General features: G+C 34.1%; 2 protein-coding genes and 1 long non-coding RNA gene across 6 annotated transcripts in view; all 3 read right to left on the reverse strand.

Moving 5' to 3' along the window:
* LOC117908489 (mediator of RNA polymerase II transcription subunit 15a-like) overlaps positions 1-19,150 on the reverse strand; it is a 63,657-nt gene extending 44,507 nt beyond the window's left edge. Inside the window, exons 1-5 of one of the 4 annotated variants that reach the window (XR_004650198.1) lie at positions 18,961-19,150; positions 18,689-18,884; positions 17,251-17,637; positions 14,763-14,874; positions 9,591-9,659 (exon numbers count right to left, since the gene is read on the reverse strand). Coding sequence is in view for 1 of the 4 variants with exons in the window: in XM_034822096.1 (XP_034677987.1) it covers positions 9,617-9,659; positions 14,435-14,562; positions 14,763-14,882 (291 nt within the window). In the remaining 3 variants the exon portion in view is untranslated. Of the gene's footprint in view, positions 1-9,586; positions 9,660-14,351; positions 14,563-14,762; positions 15,174-17,250; positions 17,638-18,688; positions 18,885-18,960 lie in introns of those variants that run through there. The other 3 variants (XR_004650199.1, XR_004650200.1, XM_034822096.1) reach the window with 3 other exon arrangements.
* A 275-nt stretch (positions 19,151-19,425) lies between these two features.
* Positions 19,426-21,754, reverse strand: LOC117909599 (receptor protein kinase CLAVATA1-like). Its single transcript, XM_034823669.1, has 5 exons — positions 21,727-21,754; positions 20,921-20,989; positions 20,301-20,366; positions 19,694-19,729; positions 19,426-19,570 (listed from the first exon to the last, which is right to left on the reverse strand). Exons 1-5 carry the CDS (start codon positions 21,744-21,746, stop codon positions 19,519-19,521), a joined length of 243 nt encoding a protein of 80 aa, XP_034679560.1. The 5' UTR covers positions 21,747-21,754; the 3' UTR covers positions 19,426-19,518.
* Positions 21,755-22,210: 456 nt separating this feature from the next.
* Positions 22,211-24,550, reverse strand: LOC117909366. The gene is made up of 4 exons (XR_004650346.1): positions 24,467-24,550; positions 23,878-24,153; positions 23,658-23,782; positions 22,211-22,227 (listed from the first exon to the last, which is right to left on the reverse strand). It is a non-coding gene; the product is annotated as an uncharacterized LOC117909366 (long non-coding RNA).
* Between the last annotated feature and the right edge of the window lie 223 nt (positions 24,551-24,773).

Here is a 24,773-nt window from a genome sequence, read left to right on the forward strand (position 1 = left end):
GGATGGCATCCTAATTATGAGAAACCAAAGGAACATACTAATAGGCTTAGATAGTTCATAATGATGGGAAACCAAAGGAACAAACAATGAACATAGGTCGAACCTAGGATTGCATCCAAATGTGTCGAACCCAAAGGAACTAAGAACAAACCTAGATAGAAAGTAGGATAACATCACAATGACAAGAAACATAACAAACAAAATTAAAACTAGGATATAGATTGAAACTGAGCTTTGGTAGAACCTAGGATGGTATGCAGACGATCAGACACAAAATGAATTCAAATTGGATATAGATTGAACCTAGGATGACATCCTAGTGATGAGAAATAAGATGGAACAAACGAATAAACTCATATTAAAACTAGGATAGCAACCCAATGACGGGTAACTAAAGGAACTAAGAATAAACAGAGATAGAACCAAGAATTATGGTCCAATGATGAGCAATCAAAAGAACAAATGAATTAGCTTAGATAGAACCTAGGATGGCATCTCAACGACGTGAAACTAAATAAACTAAGAATGAAAATGAATAGAACTATGAATGGTGTTCCAATGATGAGGAATCTCGGGAACACATGATTATGTTTAGATAGAACATAGGATGACATCTTGATTATGGGGTGAAGGACGAAGCATACCCTAAACCAACTTAAGGAAGTGGGATGCCCTAAAGGATGCCCTTAATAAACTTAATGAAGGGAATTCTCTAAACAAAGTCGAGGAGGGGGGATGCTCTAAGCAAATTCGAGTAAGTGGGATGCCCTTAAAAAGCCAATGGAAGAAGAATGTTGTAAATGAACATTAAGAAGGGGGATTCACTAATAAGACTCATAGAAAGGGCATGCCACAAACAAACTCTACGAAGGGGGATGCCCAATCGCAACAAAAACGGTTGAGCTAAAAAACCTCAAGAAATGGAGTTGCGCTAAACAAACTACTAGATGGGGATGTCCTACTACACTAAAGGAAGTGGGAGTCTGCTAAGTAATCCCTAGGAAAGGTTATGCCCTAAAAGAATTGATGGAAGTTGGTTGGTCTAAACAAACTCTAGGAAAGGGAATGAATTAAAAAATCTCCATGAAGATGGATGACCTAAGAAACTGAAGGAAGCATGATGGACTAAAGTAAATCAAGGTAGTTTGGTAGCCCAATGAACAGGAATGCCCTAAAAAAATAGTGGAATGGGAATACCCTTATAACACTCAAGGAAAGAGGATGCCCTAAATAAACTCAATGAAGGGGAATACCCTAAACAAACTTATGGAAGGGGATGCCCGAAAACAACTCAAGGAAGGAGGATGTCCTGCACATACTCAAGGAATTGGGAATACCCTTAAACAAACTCAAGAAAGGGAAATGTGCTAAACATACTGAAGGATGCAGGTATAACATATACAAACGCAAGGAATAGGAATTCTACAAAGAAAGGGATGGGGAGGAGGAGATGCCTTAATAACATTGAAGAAAAGGGCATGATCTAAACATAGATAAGAAAGGTGGATGCCATAAATTAATTGAATGAAGGGGGATGTTTTAAACAAAATAATGGAAAAAGATGCCTTAATAAGATTCGATTAAATCACATTCCCTAAATGAACTAAAGGAAGGTTCATGCATTAAAGAAACACAAAAGATGAGGTTGCCCTAAATAAACTCTACGATGGAGGATGCCCTAAACAAATTCAAAAGAAGGCGTTGCCGTTAGGAAACTCATGGAAGGTGTGTTTCACTTCTGCTTCGGTCTTCGACCTTAAGTCTTTTTTGGGAGTTCCACTCTGTATTAGGTATTCTACTTCAAGGTTTCTCGGGTTCCACCCTTTGTTAAGGTGCTTTGGGCCCTTTGGGTATTTTGGACAAAGGAAAGGGGAAAAAACTAGCATAACCTATCGAAGGGCTAATATAATAATAGCCCTTTAGCTCTTATGCTCATTATCCTAGGCAATGATATGCACTTTAGGGCATCCTCAAGATATGTTTTCAAATACTGCTATACAATTACAACCCGTCTTTGCTCAATGGATACGAAACACCCATGCCCTAGCACACGCTAATAAGACTCAAGAATGGGGGTTGCTTTAAACATAATCAAATGGTGATGCCATAAGTAACTCTAACAATCGGGTTGTCCTAAACAAACTCTAGGAAGGGGGATGCACCAAAAAAAATTCCCAAGGAAGAGGGCACAAACACTAAACAAACTCAAGGAATAGATATTCTATAAAGAAACTAAGGGACAATGGGATGTCTAACTAAGACTCAAGGAAGGGGGATGCCCTAAACAAACTCAAAGAAGGGGATGTGCTAACAAGACTCAATGAAGTGGGATGCCCAAAAATTTGAAACCAAATGAACTAAAATTAAGCACAGATAGAACCTAGGATGATATCTCAATGATGAGAAACTAAAAGAACAAACAAATAAGCTTAGGAAAACCTTAGGAAGTTAGAATGACCAATGACAGAACCTAGGACGGCGTCCTAATTATGAGAAACCAAAGGAACATACAAATAAGCTTAGATAGTTCACGATGATAGGAAACCAAAGGAACCAACAATGAACATAGGCTAAACCTAGGACTGCATCCAAATGTTTGGAAATGAGAAACAAAGGAACATATGAATAAGTTTAGGTAGTTCACAATGGTGGGAAACCAAAGGAATGAACAATGAACATAGGTCGAACCTAGGATTGCATCCAAATGTTTAAAACCCAAAGGAACTAAGAACAAACCTAGATAGAAACTAAGATGACGTCACAATGATGAGAAACATAACAAACAAACAACTAAGCTTAGGTAGAACCTAGGATGGTATGCAGATGATCGGACACAAAATTAACTCAAATTGGACATAGATAGAACCTAGGATGACATCCCAGTGATGAGAAATAAGAGGGAACAAACGAATAAACTCATATTAAAACTAGGATAGTAACCCAATGACAGGTAACTAAATGAACTAACAATGAACAAAGATAGAACCAAGAATTATGGTCGAATGATGAGCAATCAAAAGACAAACGAATTAGCTTAGATAGAACCTAGGATGATATCTCAATGATGTGAAACTAAACAAACTAAGAATGAAAATGAATAGAACAATGAATGGCATTTCAATGATGAGGAATCTCGAGAACAAATGATTATGTTTAGATACAACATAGGATGACATCCTAATTATGCGGTGAAGGACGAAGCATACCCTAAACCAACTTAAGGAAGTGGGATGCCCTAAAGGATGCCCTTAATAAACTTGATGAAGGGAATTCTCTAAACAAAGTCAAGGAAGGGGGATGCTCTAAGCAAATTCGAATAAGCGGGATGCCCTTAAAAAGCCAATGGAAGAAGAACGTCGTAAATGAATATTAAGAAGGGGGATTCACTAATAAGACTCATAGAAAGGGCATGCCACAAACAAACGCTACCAAGGGGGATGCCCAATCCCATCAAAATCAGTTGTGCTAAAAAACCTCAAGAAATGGAGTTGCGCTAAACAAACTACTAGATGGGGATGCCCTACTACACTAAAGGAAGTGGGAGTCTGCTAAGTAATCCCTAGGAAAGGGTATGCCCTAACAAAATTGAAGGAAGTTGGTTGGTCTAAACAAACTCTAGGAAAGGGAATGAATTAAAAATCTCCATGAAGATGGATGACCTCAGAAACTGAAGGAAGGGTGATGGACTAAAGTAAATCAAGGTAGTTTGATAGCCCAATGAATAGGAATGTCCTAAAAAAATAGAGGAATGGGAATACCCTAATAGCACTTGAGGAAAGAGGATGCCCTCAATAAACTCAATGAAGGGGAATACCCTAAACAAACTTAAGGAAGGGGATACCCAAAAACAATTCAAGGAAGGAGGATGTCCTGAACATACTCAAGGAATAGGGCATACCCTTAAACAAACTCAAGAAAGGGGGATGTGCTAAACATACTCAAGGATGTGGGCATAACCTAAACAAATGCAAGGAATTGCTACAAAGAAACTATGGGATGGGTAGGAGGAGATGCCTTAATAACATTGAAGAAAATGGGATGATCTAAACATAGATTAGGAAGGTGGATGCCATAAATTAACTGAATGAAGGGGGACGCCTTAAACAAAATAATGGAAAAAGATGCCTTAATAAGACTCGATGAAATCACATTCCCTAAATGAACTCAAAGAAGGTCCATGCATTAAAGAAACAAAAAAGATGAGGTTGCCCTATATAAACTCAACAATGGAGGATGCCCTAAAACAACTCAAAAAAAAGGCATTGCCATTAGGAACTTCATGGAAGGGGAATGCAATAAGAAGACTCAAGGATGGAGGTTCCCTTAAACATAATCAAATGAGGGGATGCCATAAGTAACTCTAAGAATTAGGTTGCCCTAAACAAACTCTAGGAAGGGGGATGCACTAAAAAAATTCTCAAGGAAGAGGGCACAAACACTAAACAAACTCAAGGAATAGATATTCTATAAAGAAACTAAGGGATAGTGGGACGTCTTAATAAGAATCAAGGAAGGGGGATGCCTTAAACAAAGATATGGAGGGAGAATGTTGTAAACAAACTCAAAGAAGTGATGTGCTAACAAGACTCAATGAAGGGGGATGTGCTAATGAAACTCAAAGAAGGGGGATTCTCTTAACAAAATTTGGGAAGGGGATGTCATTAACAAACTCAAGGAAGGGGGATGCTCTAAACAAACTCTTGGAAAGGGAATGGATTACAAAATTTCCATGAAAAAGAATGACCTAAGAAACTAAAGCAAGGGTGACGCCCTAATGTAACTCAAGGGAGTGGGATGGCCTAAGGAAACTCAAGGAACATGGATGCATAAAACAAACTAAAGGAAGGGGGATGCCCTATTAAAACTCGAGGAAAGCGGACGCTGTAAACAAATTCTAAGAAGGGAAATGCCCTAGACAAACTCAACAAAGGGAGATGTGCCAAAAAAAAAATTCTCAAAAAAGGGGAGAGGCTTAACAAACTCCAAGAGGCAGATGCACTATGAATCTTAAGGAAGTGGGAGTGCACTAAATCAACTCTTGGAAGGGGGGTGCCACAAACTCAAGCAAGGGGGATCCTTTACACAAACTCCAAAAAGGAGAATGAATTAAACAATCTTCATGAAAAGAGACTAAGAAACTTAAGGAAGGTGAAGGCCTAAAGTAACTCAAGGGAAAGGGGTGCCCTAAGAAACTCAAGGAACGGGGATGCCCTAAACAAACTAATGGAAGGGGGATTCCTTAATAACAATTTAGGAAGGGAGATGCCCTAGTAAAACTCAATGAAGGGGGATTCCCTAAACATACTCAAGGATGAGAAATGCCTTAAACAAACTAAAGTAAGGCGGATCCCATAAACAAAGTCAAGGAAGGGGGATGCCACACACTAACTCAAGGAAGGAGGATGCCCAAGTGGGATGCCATAACTAAGTGAAGGAAGGGGAATGCCATTATAAGACTTGAGTATGGGAGATGCCCTAAACAAAGTCACTGAAGGAATATATCCTAAACAAACTGGAGAAAGGAAGATGTCCTAAACAAACTCCAAGAGGGTATACCATAAACCAACTCAAGGGGTAGGGGGACGTCATAGAAAACTAATGAAAGGGGGATGTGCTAATAACAGTGATGGAAAGTAATTGTCATAGACAAACTCCAAGAAAGGGCATTCCCTAGACAAACTCAATGAAGGGAGATGCGCTAAAAATATATAGAAAATGGGAGGTGTTGAACAAACTACAGGAGGTGCATGCCCTATAAAACTCAAGAAAGTGGGGGTGCACTAAATCAACTATTGAAAGGGGGATGTCCTAAACAAACTTAAGGAAAGGGGATGCTCTACACAAAGTCCAGGAAAGGGAATGAACTAAACAGTCTCCATGAAGAGGATTGACCTAAGAAACTCAAGAAAGGGAGATGCCCTAATGTAACTCAAGAAATAGGGATGCCCTAAACAAACTAAAGGAAGGGGAATGCCCTAAACAAATTCATGGAATGACAATACTTTAAACAAACTAAAGGAAAGGGGATGTCCAAGAGAAAATCAAGGAAGAAGGGGATTCCCCACAAGAACTGAAGGAAAGGATGCCTTAATGAAACTCTATGCCATAAACAAATTCAAGGACACGGGATGTCCTCAAAAAACTCTAAGAAGGTGGATGCCCTATAAAACTTAAGGAAGTGGGAGTGCACTGAATAAACACTTAGTAGGGATGGCTTTAAACAAATTCAACAAAGGTAAATGCTCTACACAAACTCTAGGAAGGGGAATGAACTAAACAATCTCCATGAAGAGGAATGACCTAAGAATGTGAAGGAAGGGTGATGCACTAAGGAAACTAAAGGAACCCCATGGCCCAAGCAAACTAAAGGAAGGGGGGTGTCATGATAACACTCGGGGAAAATGGATGCCCTAAAAAAACTCAAGGAAGGGGGATGCTAAAAAAAAAACTAAAAGAAAAGGGGATGTCCTAAACAAAGTCAAGGAAGGGAGATTCCCTAATAATAATCAAGGAAATGGGATGACCTAAACAAACTAAGGGTAGGGGATGCCTTAAAGAAACTCTAGGAAAGGTGATGTCATAAACAAAATTAGGAAATAAGGATGAATTCAAAAGAAAAGAAACTCCATGAAGAGGGATGATGTAACATCTAGTACTAATGAATTAAATAGACGATAATGATTATCTTAGTACTTAACTTTAAACATGCTTAATTAAATATTAAAACTAGTTTAGTGTTAATCCTATTTAATTATGAATTAAAGTTTGATTAAGGTTAATTGAGATTACTTAATGACCTAAGCATGCTTATTAGATTCTTAGGGACTGATTAGGGTTATGAAAACCTAAAGGACTAATGGGCAATTATGGGTTTTATTTTTGATAACTTGAAGGACTAAAGTGCAAAATTGGGAAATTGAAGTTAGTGGAATGCCACCTCATACTTGGGTGGATTGGTGGTAGCCATGTGGCCTACCACCTCGTGCTTGGTTGCATGGAGACCCCTTTAAAACGGGCTACAGCTCGTTTTGCACCAGTTCACCTGCAGCAACTTGGGTTAGAAAGAGGATCTAGAGAGAGAAAGTGTAGATTTGAGGTAAGCAAGTTGTTCAATTTTGTAATTTTCATTTATTTTGGTTCCTAATGGCATGCTAAAAAGAATTAACAGTAAAATTTGTGTAAAAGTTGAGTATAATTAGCTATAAACCCGTTTTAGTTAAAAATCACAATTAATTAAAGATGAAAGTATTTTAGCTTAAGTATTTTATTAATGGTAAGATCAACATGAATCTTTGTTTAATTTGGATTGACTGAAAAAAAAAATAGTAAACATGTAATTAGTTAGGTTGTTTGGACACTTGGGATTTGTTAATAGGTTAGACTTTAAGAAAATCACAAGAATTAGTGTTTGGTAATTAATTGGGGAATATGAGCATTAAAAAAATTTAACAATAGTAAGTTGTAAAATATTTTCCTTGAATCATTTGTTGGAATTTCATGTTATTTTTATGATTTCATAAAATATTTTAATGTGTCATTGCATCTCGATTTATTGCATTAAAATGTTACCATGATATTGGAATGTATATTGGTATGAAGATTCATGGTTCTATGTTGTAGAAATGTCATTTTAATGTGTGGTTGCATTGAACGAAGGATATGGAATTATCACAGGATGATATTCAGAGAATTGATTAGTGGGAAGTGTTTATGTGATGCTACAGGTATTATCATTTGATATATTGTTTATGTGGGACCGTGGGTCCTTGGGTGAAAGTCCCTAAAGCCCTCGAGGAAGACACTCCGATGTGGGTGTATGGGGTTAGTCCTACCCTTGGGTTTTAGTCCCTAAAGACACAGGATTGGTCTTGCCCTTGGTACGAGTCCCAAAAGACACAGGGTATGACTTGACCTTGGGTGATGTCCCAGAATAGTCATTATTATATTAATCGAGTATCTTGTGGAGCACCGATATCTAATGTGTAGATTGGTGGGGGTTAGCAGTTTATCAATTGTGAAAGGATGGATGAGGAAAAGCAAAGATGAAACTAGCAAAAACACATGCATACATGTTTGACATGATTACACATTTGTTAATGGTTATAAAATGTTTATCATGCATGCTATTAAACATTTAATTCAAGGTTTTTAAGGGTATGCTTAGGATGGTTATAAACGTTCCTACTGAGTTGTGAACTCACCTTATCCCTTCCACCTCTAGATGCAAGTCAGAAGACCTATGCAGGAAATAATGCTTGAGCAATGCTTTACTGTGATTGGATGCTATTTGCTCGCATTAAAAGTCTTTTGAGGTCTTGCCTTTTGTATCAAAGACTGAATCTTTTTGTAGGAATGATGTAATATATATATTTGTCAGGTACACTTGTAGTATGAGCTACCCGTAATGAACAATGGGGTTTTGGTATACGTAAATTAATGTAGTACAAGTTTCTTTTGTGAAACAAAACTTATTTTATTAACTATAGTAATAAAGTTTAATACAAGATGTACTCTTTATAACAAGTTTTGAGTATTCTCTTTTTGCACAAAATCAAGTAGGAACTCAACATTTAAATTTTTGAGAGCTTTATACTTTATTTGAGTATTAATTGTTTAGTTTGAAGAATAACAAAAACCGGGGTGTGACAAATGACCTAAGAAAATGAAGGAAGGGTGATTCCCTAATTTAACTCAAAGGAATAGGATGACTTATGGAAACTCCAAGAAAGGAGATGCCTTAAACAAATTAAAGGAAGGTGGATGCCCTAATAAAGGGAAATGACCTAAATAAACTAAAGGAAAGGGTGATGCTAAACAAACTTAATGAAGGGGAATGAGTTAAACAAACTAAAGGAAAGGGAGATGTCCTAAACAAACTATGGGGGATGCCCAAAAAAAAAACCTCAAGGAAAAGGGGGTGCCCTAAACAATGTTAAGGATGAGGGGTACTCTAATCAAACTGAAAGAAAGAAGGTGCCATAAACAAAGTCTAGGAAGGGGGTTACTATGGGCTTGCATTTCTCACTTGCGTCCACACTCGACAACGAGACTCATTTTTTATTTGTGAAAATTTGATATTTTATTAAAATTTGGAGTTCTCATGCCACTTATTTTTATTTTTGTATAGGGAAAATATTATAAGAAATTAAAACCCTAAGAAAAATGACACCTTAAACTTTTGAAAAAGCATGCCTTTGAAATAATAAACCCAAGTCTAGGTCTAATAATCAGGTTACTTAAGTTGAGGGAAGTACGACAATTAAGTGATTAATAGAGGGAATCAAGGAAGACTAATGGTGATTACTTAAATTCCAATAACATATTAAGCATGCTAAACAAATAATTCAAGTTAGACCATAAAGGAAGAGTAAGATGCGTACCTGGACTGCAATTTAAAGTGCTATTACAAGATACTGAAGTTAATTCAAACAACAAAATATATAGCATGCATCTCATCAGCAAAAATCAAACAAACATCAAGGCACTTAGTGCCAATATCAAACATGGTATGGTTCACACAAAACATTTCATATGTAACTAAAAAGAAGTGAATGGTGGAGAGTGTACCTAAAGAGCATATCTTTAACGCAATGCACTTTCAATACAAATGGAGAAGCTAGGATAAAAGATGATGACAAGCAATTACGAGAGCATAATATCTGCATGGCGTGAACTTACAAAGACATCAGCTATACAAGGTATATAACTAACTAAATAAATCAACTTTGGGAAAAGCTTTTTCGATGCAAATAACATTCTAAAATCAATTTAAAGAAGTGAGTAACATCACACAATTGTGGGAAAAAAAAAAATTAATACACTCCAAAAATAATTAAAACAAATTTTCAAACTAAAAGGTCATTAGCTAAGTTGAAACTGGTAGCAAGAATAAATTTTAAAATATCTTTTATGTAGGGTTGTATCAAATCTTCATTCAATATTCCATAACCCATACATCCTCAACCTCAAGTGAAAAAGATTACCAAGGCCAAGGACATTCCCATTGGTTTGGGGGCACAAGTTCAAACTTATGCGAAATAAAAACAAAGTTTTAGGAAAACCAAAAAGAGAATGCAACTTGTATAAAATGAGTTGCATGTTTTTAAAAGAAAGTGAGATTTTTGCCCTAAACCTAAAACAAATTTTCTTTAAAGTCCTTAAATGATTCAAATACTTTTGAAAATGATTCAAATCCTTTTGAAAATAATTTAAATTATTTTTTAAAAAAAAATTGATTTTAGGAGGAGAAAAAAATGAACTAAGAAAATTAAGAAATTCCAAAAGAAAGACCTAAAAGTTGGGATTTTTTATTCATAACTTAAAACAATTTGAAAAGAAAGGAAAAATCAACTTAGACCTTCTTTTTGGCTACCTTTTCATTCATGATGGAGAAAAGATCTTTTTTTGTAAAAGAATTTTTGATTCAAAAATCAATTAAGTTTTTTCTAAAGAATAACAAGCTCTCAAAGGTAAATAATCAAACATCATGAATTTTTAACTAAGGTAGCATTCAAAGAACTTTCGAAAATAACTTAAGATGAATTTTTAACTAAACTAGCATTCAAAGAACTTTAAAAAGGAATCTAACACGAATTTTTAACCAAACTAGCATACAAAGCACTTCAAAAAACTAATACAGAAATTCATCTTTCAAATTTATCTAGAAATTCAAACTCCAAAACTTATATACTGCCTAAGGGAAAATCTAACAAGTTCATTACCATCATGAAAGGGAGATAGAGATTACTTGTCTTAAGGGGCAGAACAAGAGAAATGCCAATCTCACATAAGTACCAAATAGGTTGTTAAAAACAACATTGATTAAACCAATTGCTCTAACAACAAAAGCATAAGTTGATTTACATATTAAGGCAGAGAAGAAAAAACACACACTTCTTGTCATTGTCGTAGCTTTGAACTTATTAAACCCCACATTCCACATTATATTATTTCTTAAGAAAACCACAAAAATAATAAGAAACAAACAACTTTTGTAGTGGATTACTAAAATAGAGTTGGCTCTACCACTATGATTTAGTGCTTCCTTTTTTCATCTTCTTTTGTTAATAGCCGATTTAAATATTAATTAAAGTATGCAGTTTACATAAGGGAAATCCTAGTGGGACCCTTGCTCATCTCTTTCTATTCCTTATAGAGTAAGACACCAAGCTATAGTTGGAAATTGACCTAAATCACCAATAACTAACATGGGTTTTAGGTTAACAAACCAAAGCAAACTTAATGCAATCACATTTTAAGACTTCCAACACCCTTATTGAACCCAACCACATAGTGTAACTCGTTATTGTGTGAATCACAACAACTATCAACAAAAAAATATAAACACATCATTTCTTTCTTGTTGCACAGGTTATACAACAATGATTGTGTAGGGATGAAATTTTTTTGAAAGTGACACAAATTTACCATCAAAGACAAAGCAATTCTACAACACAAACTGCTTAAAATACAATGGCATAAGTGAAGAGTTTTTTTTACCATATCAATGATTCAATAAGACGACTTTCAATGATTTCTTAATCACAAACTGCCACATACATGATTTTCATAACTCAAACCTAGGTACAAGGTCAAGTACAAGAAATCAAGCCAATCTATGAGAAAAAAAAAAAAGAAAAATAAATAAATAAAAGAAAATTTCGAACAACCCAAATACATTATCTAGTAAGATAAGAAAGCAATTGAGCGAAGTAACGTAAAAGAGAAAAAAGAACATTATGAAAAGAGGATGACTCCTAGAACATTTGACCCACAACCCTATCATTAGTCTAGTTGGGATTGACGGGGCTTGAACCCGCAGCTTCTGCCTTGCAAAGGCGTTGCACTGACCAATTGAACTACAATCCCACATAAATAAGGTCACAACTGTCAATATAACCAAACAAGTTGTACAAATAACACTTAACAACTCAATCTTCATAATAACAAATACTTAAGTTTAATTTCATTATATTGAATGACATACAATTCTTTTGTAGAAGTACTTATAAATCAAGTATCTTCAAATCAAACAAAATATGCTCATATCCATGCGCCAGGAAAAAATGATTCATATTAAGGCAGAAAAGTAAAAAAGAAATATCAGTTACTATTAGATGTCAATCTCATATCCCACATCATATTATTTCATGCAGAAACCAAAAGAATGATCAACCCAAAACCATAATGAATCCAAAATCATGAAAACATGACTTGACATGGAACAAATAGTCTCTATTAAAAAAACCTAAGAATACAAGTAAATCTCAAGGCTATGCCCCACACTATAATGACAACAGTTACAAATTGAAAGGATTTGCACTATTACAAATTTAAGTGGTTTCCATAGTGCATCCAACTTATACTACTTAAGAAATAGCAGAAACCAATAGAATTATTAGCCCAAAACCATAATGAATTCAAAATCATGAAAATGCTATCATGACTTGGCATGGAACAAATAGTCCCTATTCAAAACCTACAAATATAAGTAAATTTCAAGGCTATGGCCCACACCATAACGACAACAGTTACAAATTGAAGGGATTTGCACTATCACACATTTAAGTGGTTTCCATAGTGCATCCAACTTATACTACTTAAGAAATAGCATAAACCAATAGAATTATTAGCCCAAAACCATAATGAATTCAAAATCATGAAAATGCTATCATGACTTGGCATGGAACAAATAATCCCTATTCAATATAAGTAAATTTCAAGGTTATGGCCCACACCATAACGACAACAATTACAAATTGAAGGGATTTGCATTATTACAAATCGAAGTGATATCCATAGTGCATCCAACTTATACTACTTAATAAGAAATTGCAGAAACCAAAAGAATTATCAGCCCAAAACCATAATGAATTCAAAATCATCAAAATGCTTCCATGACTTGGCATGGAACAAATAGTCCCTATGCATATATAGTGTCAAGAGCCTCTTCCCCAAATTGATATAGGATATCACAACATCTCTCTAGCTTGGTTTTCCATTTTAGTTAATGGAACTAAAAATGTTGGTGGTTACAGAATTTACCAATGGCTAAATCTTTTGTTGAGATTGTTTTCCTCCACTTGCCTCTTACCATATTAAATGACAAATTCCTGTAATGGTGACACATCTTGGAAGTCTGGTGAACATTCCTGCTCGTAGAGTAACATGAAAGAGGACTGTAGTTTGAGGTTCTAGATTCATGGGATGGTGGCCATGGATTTCTTGATAAGTAAAAAATCACCATAGGGATCTCTGTAGGCTAATTGCTTGGTGTGTGGCATTTTGAAGGACATACTGAGATAGGTGATGACAACTTCCAAGGGTTCATGGGATTATGAGAACTACATTGTTTTTCTGGTTTATCATTTTAACTAACAGAATTAGCTCTCTTGTGCCATGAACTTAAGATGATTAAATGGAAGGTGGTTCCTTATTGTCCAATTTATAAAATGAGTGAGATTTATCATTTAAATGGGGGCATGATCTCAACCTCCATTACAATATATGGAATGATTTATCATTCAAATGAAAAAATACCGAGACGCATCATAGGTGCTTGAGTACGCATAATTAATTTTCTCAAAAAATGAAAAATCTAAAGAAATTATAATTCCTCATGGAAACCATTCTCAAGACCACTTCTTTGAAGGGAAATACTAGCGACCTATAATCAAACACTTGAATTTTGGCTAAGTCAAGTTGCCCCACAAGCTAGTCTGCATGTCGTCTGCTATCTGCTTGAGTGGCAACCAAGCCTTCACATGATCTCTCATCAAACCTTGGTCCATCAACTTGCATGCTGAATAGGCACTAGTGGGTGCAAAGCGTCATCCAATGCGGCCTTGGTACCACATCATCCAAGTGAAGATGCTAACACACAACCCTATCCCTACCCCCTAATCCAATCCAAAGGAAAGGGGAAAAAGAAGAAGTAGCAAGCTACTCCCATGCGCACCCCTCCTTTGCGCTTCCAAGAGCTCAAATCATAGACCATTGCTCCAATTAATTTGATACTCCTTTCCATAACCCTATCCCTCCAACCCAGAGGAAGAGAGGAAAGAAGCAACCACTGACTGCTTCCATACCCTATTCAATACAAATCGTCCTGCATAAATTAAGCTCAGCCACAAATTTTTTATTGCCTAACAAGAGGAATGTGTAGCCATGGAAATAGAAAAAGAATTATACACGTATGTACACATATAATACATGGGTGCACACAATAAATGTAATGCATGTCGAGTGTAACTACAAAATGAAAGAAGAATATATTGATGTGTTAGCTAAACTTCTATTGTGGCATTTCATAAAAGCGAAATTTCCACCATTGCATTTCATAAAATGCAAAATTTCCACTGTTGCAATTCATAGAAGCAAAATTTTGATTGTTGCATTTCATAAAAAAAAACACATTACTTCTTCATGTTGTTACCTGGATCTGAGGGCCTTTTTCCTAGCAGGGCATTTCTTGTCATTAGGGGATTTTTTGTTGTGACCAGCAGAGTTGGATGGTAGAGAATTGGTTGTAGCATTAAAAGATTTTGTTTCCATTGTCAACATCTTCAAAGATATTTTTCAAAGGTAATCAAACTGAATTAGAAGTAAAAATAAAAATACATCAATTCATCAAATTATTAATAACAAAGTAAGATAAGATAATATCAAGTTTTGCACTTTAATCTTTTACACTAAGGATAGATACAAAAAATGTTCATAGGTATTGAGGAATGGTTGAGTAAATACTAGCATGATGGATATACCTGGCTTGTGGCAGTAGAATAAATCTTTTCCTCAAACCTTTCAACAATTTTCCTTAGCTCATTAAGTCCCTCTGGTCCAGAAATAGGAAGATGTCTCTTCAATGTGTCCATGCTAGACATAAAAAAAAGGTTAAATTGTAATGGGTTATTCTTATGCAATCATTGGTTCAAAAAAAAAATCTTAAATAGGAAATCATGTTAGTTGTGCATTGACCATGTCACAATTTCCAACCAGAAAACAATACTGCATGAAACAAGAATTTAGAGTAAATAAAAAAAAAAATTTAAGGAAAGGAACTAACATCCCCATAATAAGAGGAGGTTTGAAGTAAATAGAAAAAATTTATTAAGGAAAGGAACTAACATCCCATAATAAGAGGGGGTTTGAGGGTAAGACAACTAGAAAGCTTGTATATTTATAGAATTCCATGCTTACATCCCTTCCTTTGAACAAGTCAAACACAAAAGATTGTCTCTTGCAATTTACTGCACATTCTAATACCTTTTTTCTAGTTCCTATTTTTTAATGATCACATTTGAACTTCCTCATGTATTGATTTTTAGAACAAATCTTAGGTGTTTTTAATTATTTTTTATATTAAATAATATTTTAAAATATAAATAATTTTTTGACAACTTTGATATGGGACACAAATTGGTTTTTCTTTTTTCTTTTTTTCCTTCAATTTGTTTAAGTTAAAGTATTGTAATTGATATTTAAGCTAAAAATTTAATCACCATGTATTTGTGCCAAATTTATTTTTAACCTGAAGCCCATTCACTTGCCCAACTTGAATTTTGGGCCTCACCTCAAATAAAAGCAAAGCTCGAACCTGAACCCCTTAAAAGTATCTGAGCCAAGTTGGGCTAAAAATTAAATTCCTCATAATAGGCATTCAACTAAGGGAATAAAAGTACCCAATGGGGCATTTTAGTTAGGTTTTTTCAATCTTCTATTTGTTGAAATGAAAGGACCCAATGCTTGTATTTTTATTTGGACCCTCCAATTATTTTTTTAACCTCATCCTAAACACCTCAAGGACCGAAAAGAAAAAAAAAATGTTTTCTTTGAGAAGTGTATCCCAACGCCTCCTAAATAAATTGTTTATATTTTACTATAAACTTTTATAAATGAAAATTTTAATATTATAATAAATAAATATCACTACCATTTTTTTTTTAGAAAATCGTTGTTAATTAATTAAAGGGAAATTTAATTAGAAAGTAGTTTAAGGAATTTGGTTAATTGTTATTTAAAATTACCATAAGTTTGAAAAATAATATCTAAGTATTTATCATTGTAACATGTTCTCCGGAATAAGAATATTAAAATTTTAAATAATTTTTTATTTTGATAAGAAATTTAACCTATAGTTAAATAAATCTTTATATTATTTAAAAACCAAATTTTAATATTTTTCATCTTTTTTAGAAGAACCCAAATTAAGCAATCTTAGGACCCGTTTGGCATATTTTTTGAAAATTGCTTTTAAAAACTATTTTTTATTCTTTACCTTAAAAACAAGTTTTGAAAAACATAATCAAACATACCCATATTCTTATTTTTATTTTAAAAAAATAGGTGGAAACAATTCCTACTTGTGTTTCTAAAAATTATTTTTTATTTCATTTTAATTTTAAAAATTGTTTAAAAAATATAAAAAATGTTTTTAATTATTATTTTTAAAATTTTGTTTTAAAAATAAATTATTATTTTTAGAATAAATCTTAGGTGTTTTTAATTATTTTTTTATATTAAATAATAATTTAAAATATAAATAATTTTTTGAAAAATTTAATATGGGACACAAATTGGTTTTTTTTTTTCTTTTTTTTTTCCCTTCAATTTGTTTAAGTTAAAGTATTGTAATTGATATTTAAGCTAAAAATTTAATCACCATGTACCTGGGTTGTGCCAAATTTATTTTTAACCTAAATTCGGCCATTGGCTTGCCCAACTTGAATTTTGAGCCTCACCTCAAATAAAAACGAAGCTCGAATCCGAACCCCTTAAAAATATTTGGACCAGGTTGGGCTAAGAATTAAATTCTTCATAATAGACATCCAACCAAAAGAATGAAAGTACCCAATGGACTTGCATTTTAGTTGGGCATTTTCAGTCTTTTGTTGTTGAAATGAAAGAACCCAATGGGCTTGTATTTTTAGTTGGACCTTCCAATTATTTTTTTAACCTCATCCGAAATAGCCCAAGGACCCAAAAGAGAAAAAAAAAATGTTTTCTTTGAGAAGTATATCCCAACGCCTCCTAAATAAATTGTTTATATTTTACTATAAACTTTTATAAATAGAAATTTCAATATTATAATAAATAAATATTACTAGAAAAATGACTAATGAGAATAAAATAGATATTTGAATCTAACTTGGAAAGTGAATAAATTTTCAAAAAGACACAAGGAACAGATCAAGCAACTATAGAATCAAAGTGCATATCAAATCAAGTGAAGCAAAGGACTAATGCACATACCTTCAACAATGTCAGTTTTTGAAAATTCTTCTGCACTGCTCTTAGCTACCATGAAACATTCCAAGCTACCAACTTTTTGTTGATGTATGTGGGCATTTCTTGCGGTAACCTCTTCTTCCATTTGTTCCATATGGAATTTGTCAAGCTTCTCAAACTCCTCAATGCGAGACTTGAGTTCCAGTTGCAACCTCCTTACTATGGTTTTCGTTAGCGTGAAAAAAATACACCAATTATTAAAAAAATAAATTGCAAATGAGGTAATGCAAGAACAACTTAATACCTTGCTAGGTTATTAATGAAGTATGTCTCCAATATGGGTAAATAAGAGACTAGTCCAAGCGTAGGTGCCATGACATTATATCTTATAATGAAGTCATGCATTAAAACCTAACATGATAATAAGCTGTCATATTAGCACGTGATATATGAAAATAGAATTAAAACAATAATATAAACAATACATTTGACTCCACCAAACCTATTGCAAACCTTTTCATTTATAATACCCAACAAGCTATAAATATGAAATAACTTGAAAATAATGTCTGATGCTAGGTTTTGATTTGTCTTCTTCCAATGGCATGTGCTCAAAATCCTTTTAATCAAATATTTCATTTTGGTAATATATATCCCAAAAAACCTGTTTACTGGAAGAGGAAGGCTTCTTGATTCAACTAGTTGCTGCACATAATACATATTTTGGTGCAGAGTTTATGCTTCTTACCTCTCATTGTCCAAGAAATTTTTCCTCCAATGTTTGAGTGTCTGGTGATAATGTATTCTTATGTTTTCCAAATGATTATTTTTTATTTAGGTCATGGCCAGTTTGAGTTTATCGGCTACTTATAATTATATTCAAGTTGCCACAAATTCTTCCTACTTCCTGCAATAGTTGGGAAACATACTTATTTATTATCCTTCTGACATGGTCACACCAAAGCTTGTGTCATAGATTTACATTACCTTGTTCACTTGATGTTCTCTGTCCAAAGTAGCATTTCCAGAAAATAAGGCCCAAAATTGTGAAAATGAAAACCAATACTGAAACTAGAACTGCAATGAGTATCTTCTTTTTGCCATTAGAAAGAGGCTTGAAATATATCAAAAATAAAAACAATAGTGTTAGCTTGAATGCTATGCTTAGCACACAATTCCATTCAATTAATGTTTTCTATAATAAGATTTCTTTAGCATTGCAGATATCAGGGAGTAAATTGGTTAGAAAAATAAAATAAAATAGAGGAATTGAGCTGGTTTTCATGAAGTTGTTAAATAACTGTTTGAGGTTACAAAACTATTGATCTCATAATTTAACAGAATAACTTTATAGTTATTTGTCATAGCAGAACAAGTTGGGCAACAAAAAGGCACATCCAACTTAACTATGAAAGAGAAAGACTACGATATTTCACTAGGAATGAATAAGGCCTAAACTCACAAGATTCCACAGAAATAGCTGATATGAGAGGACCATAAGTTCCTCTGCTTGGTATAGCTGTTGTCCCCTTGCCAGCCCAATGAAAGCGGACCTCTAAAGTTTTATTTTTCACAACTGCTTTAAATTCTTTTACAACTACCTTTTCAACCCCTTGTGCTGCTTGTACAATATCAAAATCCTCCTATTCCAACTTTCCCTACAATTAACTAATTAAATCAACTAACCTTCTATAACAAACCAAGCACCAATCTAATTTTTCCTATTATGAGTACCTGAATATAAACATTAAAAATCTGTCTGCCAAGGCTATGAAAGGATTTATTGCCTCTGATAATTATCTCTGCAAAGTGAATTTTTACTGTATAGTTCCCATCTGCTAAGCAGCGCCCATAGTAAGTAAAAGATAGAGGAGAAAGTCGTGCTCTGGTGTACAACCCAGAGTGGTTTATTCCAAGTACGGATACATTTTGTGTTATGTAATCATTTATGGTTCTGTTATGATCCCAGAAGTGTCTAGTGCTACTAAATCCCCAATAATCAATCATAGGATGAAATTTTTCTGCACCTCCTTCATATTGATCCCCTTTATAAACAACATTTCCAACAGTAGATTTCTCTCCACCACAATTTATATGCAATGAATAACGATCTTAAGAAAACAGAAAAGTTATCAACGGTGATCAGTTATATTAAACATAAATAAATATATAAATATATAAATAAATAAAACTAAATTTTATGTCCTTGATGAGATGATATAATTTCATTTCAATACCAAAGATAAGTCCCAATCATCTAGGATAAAATAACTGAGAAATTCACCTCACATTTTATGTACTCACTTTTTTGACAAGGTAGTTTTCCAGGCACCCACCAAGTTCTCTGAATTAATGTAGCATTGGTCCAAAAAAGAAAGAAAAGAAAAGAAAAGAATCAATGTTGTGCAAGATAAAACATATACAAATTGCTTCCCTACACACACAAATTATAAAGTAAAAAGCTTACAAGTTCCCCTCCTCAGAAAAGCTTCTGAACAGGTTCCTAATGAAACAAAAAAGAAGATAATTTAATGTAGACAGTGAATGAAAGAAAAACTGCGCCTAAAGCTCGACAAGGTTTAGTTTACTAAGAAATAGTTCTTGCAAGCTATCTCGACAAGAAGGTAGTGCAGATTGCTCAGAGAAGTTACTGTAAGAAAGATCTATTTCACTGCAAAAACATATATGACTCTTTAAACACAATATAACTCCATGAAAGCTAATATACAAAACACTATGAAAGAATTGTATAAGTTATAAGTGCTAAAGAAGATTGTATGCGGAATTTAATCTAATTTGCAACTAATAGCTAACAAGTAGTTAGGAGCTTTTCTAATGAGAACATTTCTTTGACCCATTGCAGATAGAGGGATGCAAATAGCAAGAATAGAATCAGCAATCAAACTCCATAGAGGTCAGAGATGAATGTGTTCATACAGGGGAGTTCATGTGTATGCATGTGTACAACATTACCTATGTATGGTTTGGTAGATAAAAACAAAGGTAATAGATAACAAAAGATGGACATCAAATCTCAAGCAAAATTAACTCAAGATGCTGGATGAAAAACATACGTGCGACTCTGCCTTCCCTTGATTCCATCTGGAATATTTCCATTAAGCCGGTTGCCTGTCAGACACCTAATCGGCACGCAAAAATGGTTTATTATTAGAGCTTTCCAACGTAACAGAACATGGGGAGCACAAAATAATAATGAATGTAGATGTAGAAAGACCTATTAAAGAAAATGAATGTAGATGTAGAAAGAACTATTAAATAATAATGCACTGATAGGGAATTAAACCTAGTTATGAACCATGGCAGGGTACTATTTTACCACTAGACCACTAATGCAACTTTTGTTATTATCTCAAAATGTTCTGCAGGAGAAGATGGAGAAAAAATTGAAATTTTCACAAGGGTAATCCCCATAGGTATTGAAAGCCCTTGCCCCAAGTGATGCAGTCTCTTAATGCACCAGACTTGTGGCCAACTCCATAACCCATATAGCTGGGGGCAAGTGAGTATACCTGCTACTCATAACCAGGCAAATGTATGACCCCAGAACAATTATAAGAATGAACTAATAGTGTATAGTTTTAACCCCTCTATCAATTTTTATGATAGACACAACATAGATAGGGAAGACTTCTATGCATTACAATTACACATGTCCTAAGTTTCTGTTTCTTACATGACCTCCACGTTTGTTAGGCCATCAAGATTTGGAATCTCTCTGTTCAACTTGTTGAAGCTGAGATCTCTGTGAGTAAACAACAGTACAAATGTCATAATAAAGCACCAAATTAGAAGTTCAGCCAAATGATGGCTTAATTGAATTTGGTGCAATATAAATCTCAATAGATAAAAGGTCATTAGTCTGAAGATAGAGGGGTAAAGAAAAGAGGCATAACTCATTGATAGACATAGAATTACTGACCCTTAGATCAGCCATTTATCCCCATTCTTAATAATAATAAAGTCAGGGTGTGTATATTATCATTTGAGGGCCAATTTAATCTCACAAAAGTATTTTGGCACAGAAAAACCACCCAACAAATTCAATAAGAGGGGGAGATGAATTACAAGAGGAAAGGATCCCTTCGCAAAAGGGACAGAGAAAAAAGAGCTTCCAACTAAGGAGTCAAAAGATAAAAATATAGTTTAGACCCAAAGGAGCTGGTAATTTCCATCAACATACAGTCTCCCAATATAGCTTTGGCCCATATTGTAAAATATTTGTCTTTCCTACTTTTTCTACCTTCATATGTAAAAATAAAAATGTAGAAAAAAAAAAGGCACAATTTGCCTTAATGATTAAAGGTCAAGGTAAGGGGAAGGAACAAGAAGAGGAAGCCCCTTACATGGTAGCCCACAATACAAGTTCTTACTGTAGAAAGCTAATAATACTTGACATAATCCACTACTCCAACCATTTAGGGACAACAAATTTGCCATAAAAGAAAAAGAAAGAGGAAAAGAAATGCATGGTAGAGTTACAAAAATCTCAATTCTGTCATCTCTACTATATATGTGGGGATTGATCCTGAGATATTACAACCCCTCAACATCCTGCAACATAAACTAAGTCCATGTAAGTACTAGTGCTAGAGAGTGTGAATTACTTTGCTTTAGAGCATTTTGTTAATCATAAATACCACTTAAAACCTGTACATTCTTTTCATGCTTCTTAGGGTTGGAAAAGTGGAACCCTCTCCATTTAAGTCACTAATTCTTCTGCATAGAATCCCATCATGAAAAAAAATGGCAAAATGCTACTCTTGTCAGTAATATACTGCATTTACACAACTCTCTTAGATTAATTTTTTTCAGAAAGTGGAAGAAAGATGATTAATTCCAAATCATTGTATTAGCTTTTACCAGTGTCTTGATGCAACAGTATGGACATTGTCACTCTAATGAATGAAGGAAAACATCCACCAAGGAAAATGAATTCCTTTATAAAATTTGAGTTTCTTCTGTACTCATCGTGCCTTTCAACTGGGATTGATATGAATTAAGGAAAAAAAGAAAAATCAAACACCCTTGGTTGTTGGAAAAAAATAATAATCTTTATAAGAAGAAAGACATTTATATTTTGATCAACAATATAATTAAATCCCACCCTTCCATATGCTCTACATCCATTCTATTAGAATGTGGTATTTGCAGAATAATTCCTTTGCCTTTCCCAGCAAAGAAAATCAACTAGAGAAGACAGAATCATAGATTTGGCTGTAGTGCATCAACTGAATGTGGCTCATGACAACCCAAAAGATTGGTTTTGAATCCATGGATACAGGTCCTTTTAATACCTTTGCAGCACCAGTGCTGCTAATAATAATGTTGAAGGAGGCAGCTCTGCCACCTCTCCAATCCTAATGGTTTTCTAAATCCATGGTAGTTGTGGTATGTGTTTAGCTGGAACCAGAAAGATTTAGTGATAGAACCATCCCTACAATTAATTTTATTATTATTATTATTATTATTATTATTATTATTATTATTATTTTCTGTAACTAATCAAAAGGGAAAGCAGAAACTTTATTGGCATGCAGAGTAACATGATAGAGCCAATTAGAGAAGCTCTCATTTTTTATTGGACTGAGGAAGTGTTAGAATCCAGGTTTATTGTCCTGATTTTTTTCCATGTGACTTAGGTCAAGCATGCTTCAAGTATGAAGATAGGTGGGCAACTATCTCAGCAAGATCATGGACAGAATGACCTTCAACCTTGTTCTCAAACAGAGAAAGGAAAAAGAACAGAAAATTAAGACAATCCCAATAATGATGTATTAGTTAAATTACAGTTCTGTAAGATTAGGTACAACTTATAGATTTCCTTTTATATATTTATACCCAAAGTTAAAAGTAAATAACCTACATTTCATGATAACAACAAAAATAAAAATAGAAGTATCTATTTTAAAAAAACAAAAAGAAATTGAGCAGAGTGTATCAATATGTTACTAGTGCCTTATTTTTCTAGTACATGATGAAGCATGTATAACCTGCAGCCAATTTTCTGAAAGCAACCTGCAGCCTTATTTTCTACCACTTTCTATACAATATATTTAGCTAGAGATCAAGAATCAAATGTCAGTTGTATTATAGCCTCGAATTATGTGGGTTAGGCTTTTTTTAACAATGGAAAATCATGATTTTCGGAGGCATGTTTCTACCAGTGATAGACCAATGTTGAGCTAAAATGACCACTGAACTTAAAAATAGTTTTTTTTTTCTAGCATTGCACTATCCTCCTTTTGCTTCGGTTAGTTGGGTATTCATTTAGAGTGGACAACCAGGCAATTGCCTCCATTGAGACTTCCTACAACTCCAAAAGTATTTCCAACTTCTTCCTTAGTAAGCTATTAGTAGAAATGGCAGATATAAATAGATTGAGAGAGAGAGAGAGAGAGAGCATCACATACTCGGCCCTAGAACTCAGTTTACTAAACTGCTCCAAGATAGACATGAGGCATGTGTGTCTTAAGGAAATAGCATGGAAGGCTTCTGAAAGCTCATGCATTCTTGAAACATTTTCTAGTGATATATCCTTGAAAATAAAAATAAAAGAGTCACCAGGTGTCCACAATATGATTCAAAGCAGTAAAGGAATTCATATCCAAAAAATCGAGCTCCTTAACTCACATGGGCAATGGTACACTCACAGGGATGCTTTATCCCTGCAAGAGATACTGATCAGTAGCTATGAGGAGATCTTGTGCAATATCCAATATAATTTCTACAGATCCAGTGTATATAAATCTGTACAAAAATAGAATGTCAGTAAATAAGAAAAGCTCAAGTCAATTTGGAGATGGAGCAGTGATGCAGACAAGATTTAATTTCCATCTGAGTTGTCCAAGGCCTAATCTGGTTCTTGGTGTTAAACCTCATTCAGATAGATCAGGAATCATTGTCCTTCTGCAAGATAAAGCTAGAAGTAGAAAGTCTTCAAGTTTTCAAAGATGATAAATTGTTTAGGTTGTTGACTGGATAGAATTGAAAAGGAGAATAAGGGAATCAAGGTGTAATTTTTTCTTCTCCCTAATATAATAAGACAACAATAGACAATGCTAAACAAGTAAAAATCTTATTTATTCAAAGCAAGTCTTCAAGGGGCATATTGTTTCAAAAGAAAAAGAAAAAATTTAATGACATTAATCAGAAATCTTCCAGAGTCAAAAGCCCCCAAATGATGTGACAATCATATTCAAGTGTATTGATATTTACCCACCTCACCAACATTGCTCATGGCAAAGAAAAGTGTCCCTGCAACAAGGAGTGTATCACCAATTAGAGGTTTCAAACCTTCTAAGTGACAAACACAAGTTTGTGTGATAGTTGATACTGTACTAATAAATAATAATGTAAAATTTTCAGTAATGAATTAGAAAATGCCTCAATGACAAAACAAAGCTCTAGTTCTAGAATTTTCAGGTGGATTAAGTCATACTCTATTTTGCTGAATTTCATGATAGTTATGCACTAATTCTTGGAAGATAAAGGTTTTTGGCACCATAAAAATATGTCGCACATAACAG

The sequence above is a fragment of the Vitis riparia genome, chromosome 19 (assembly GCF_004353265.1).
Source record: "Vitis riparia cultivar Riparia Gloire de Montpellier isolate 1030 chromosome 19, EGFV_Vit.rip_1.0, whole genome shotgun sequence".
NCBI lineage: Eukaryota > Viridiplantae > Streptophyta > Magnoliopsida > Vitales > Vitaceae > Vitis > Vitis riparia.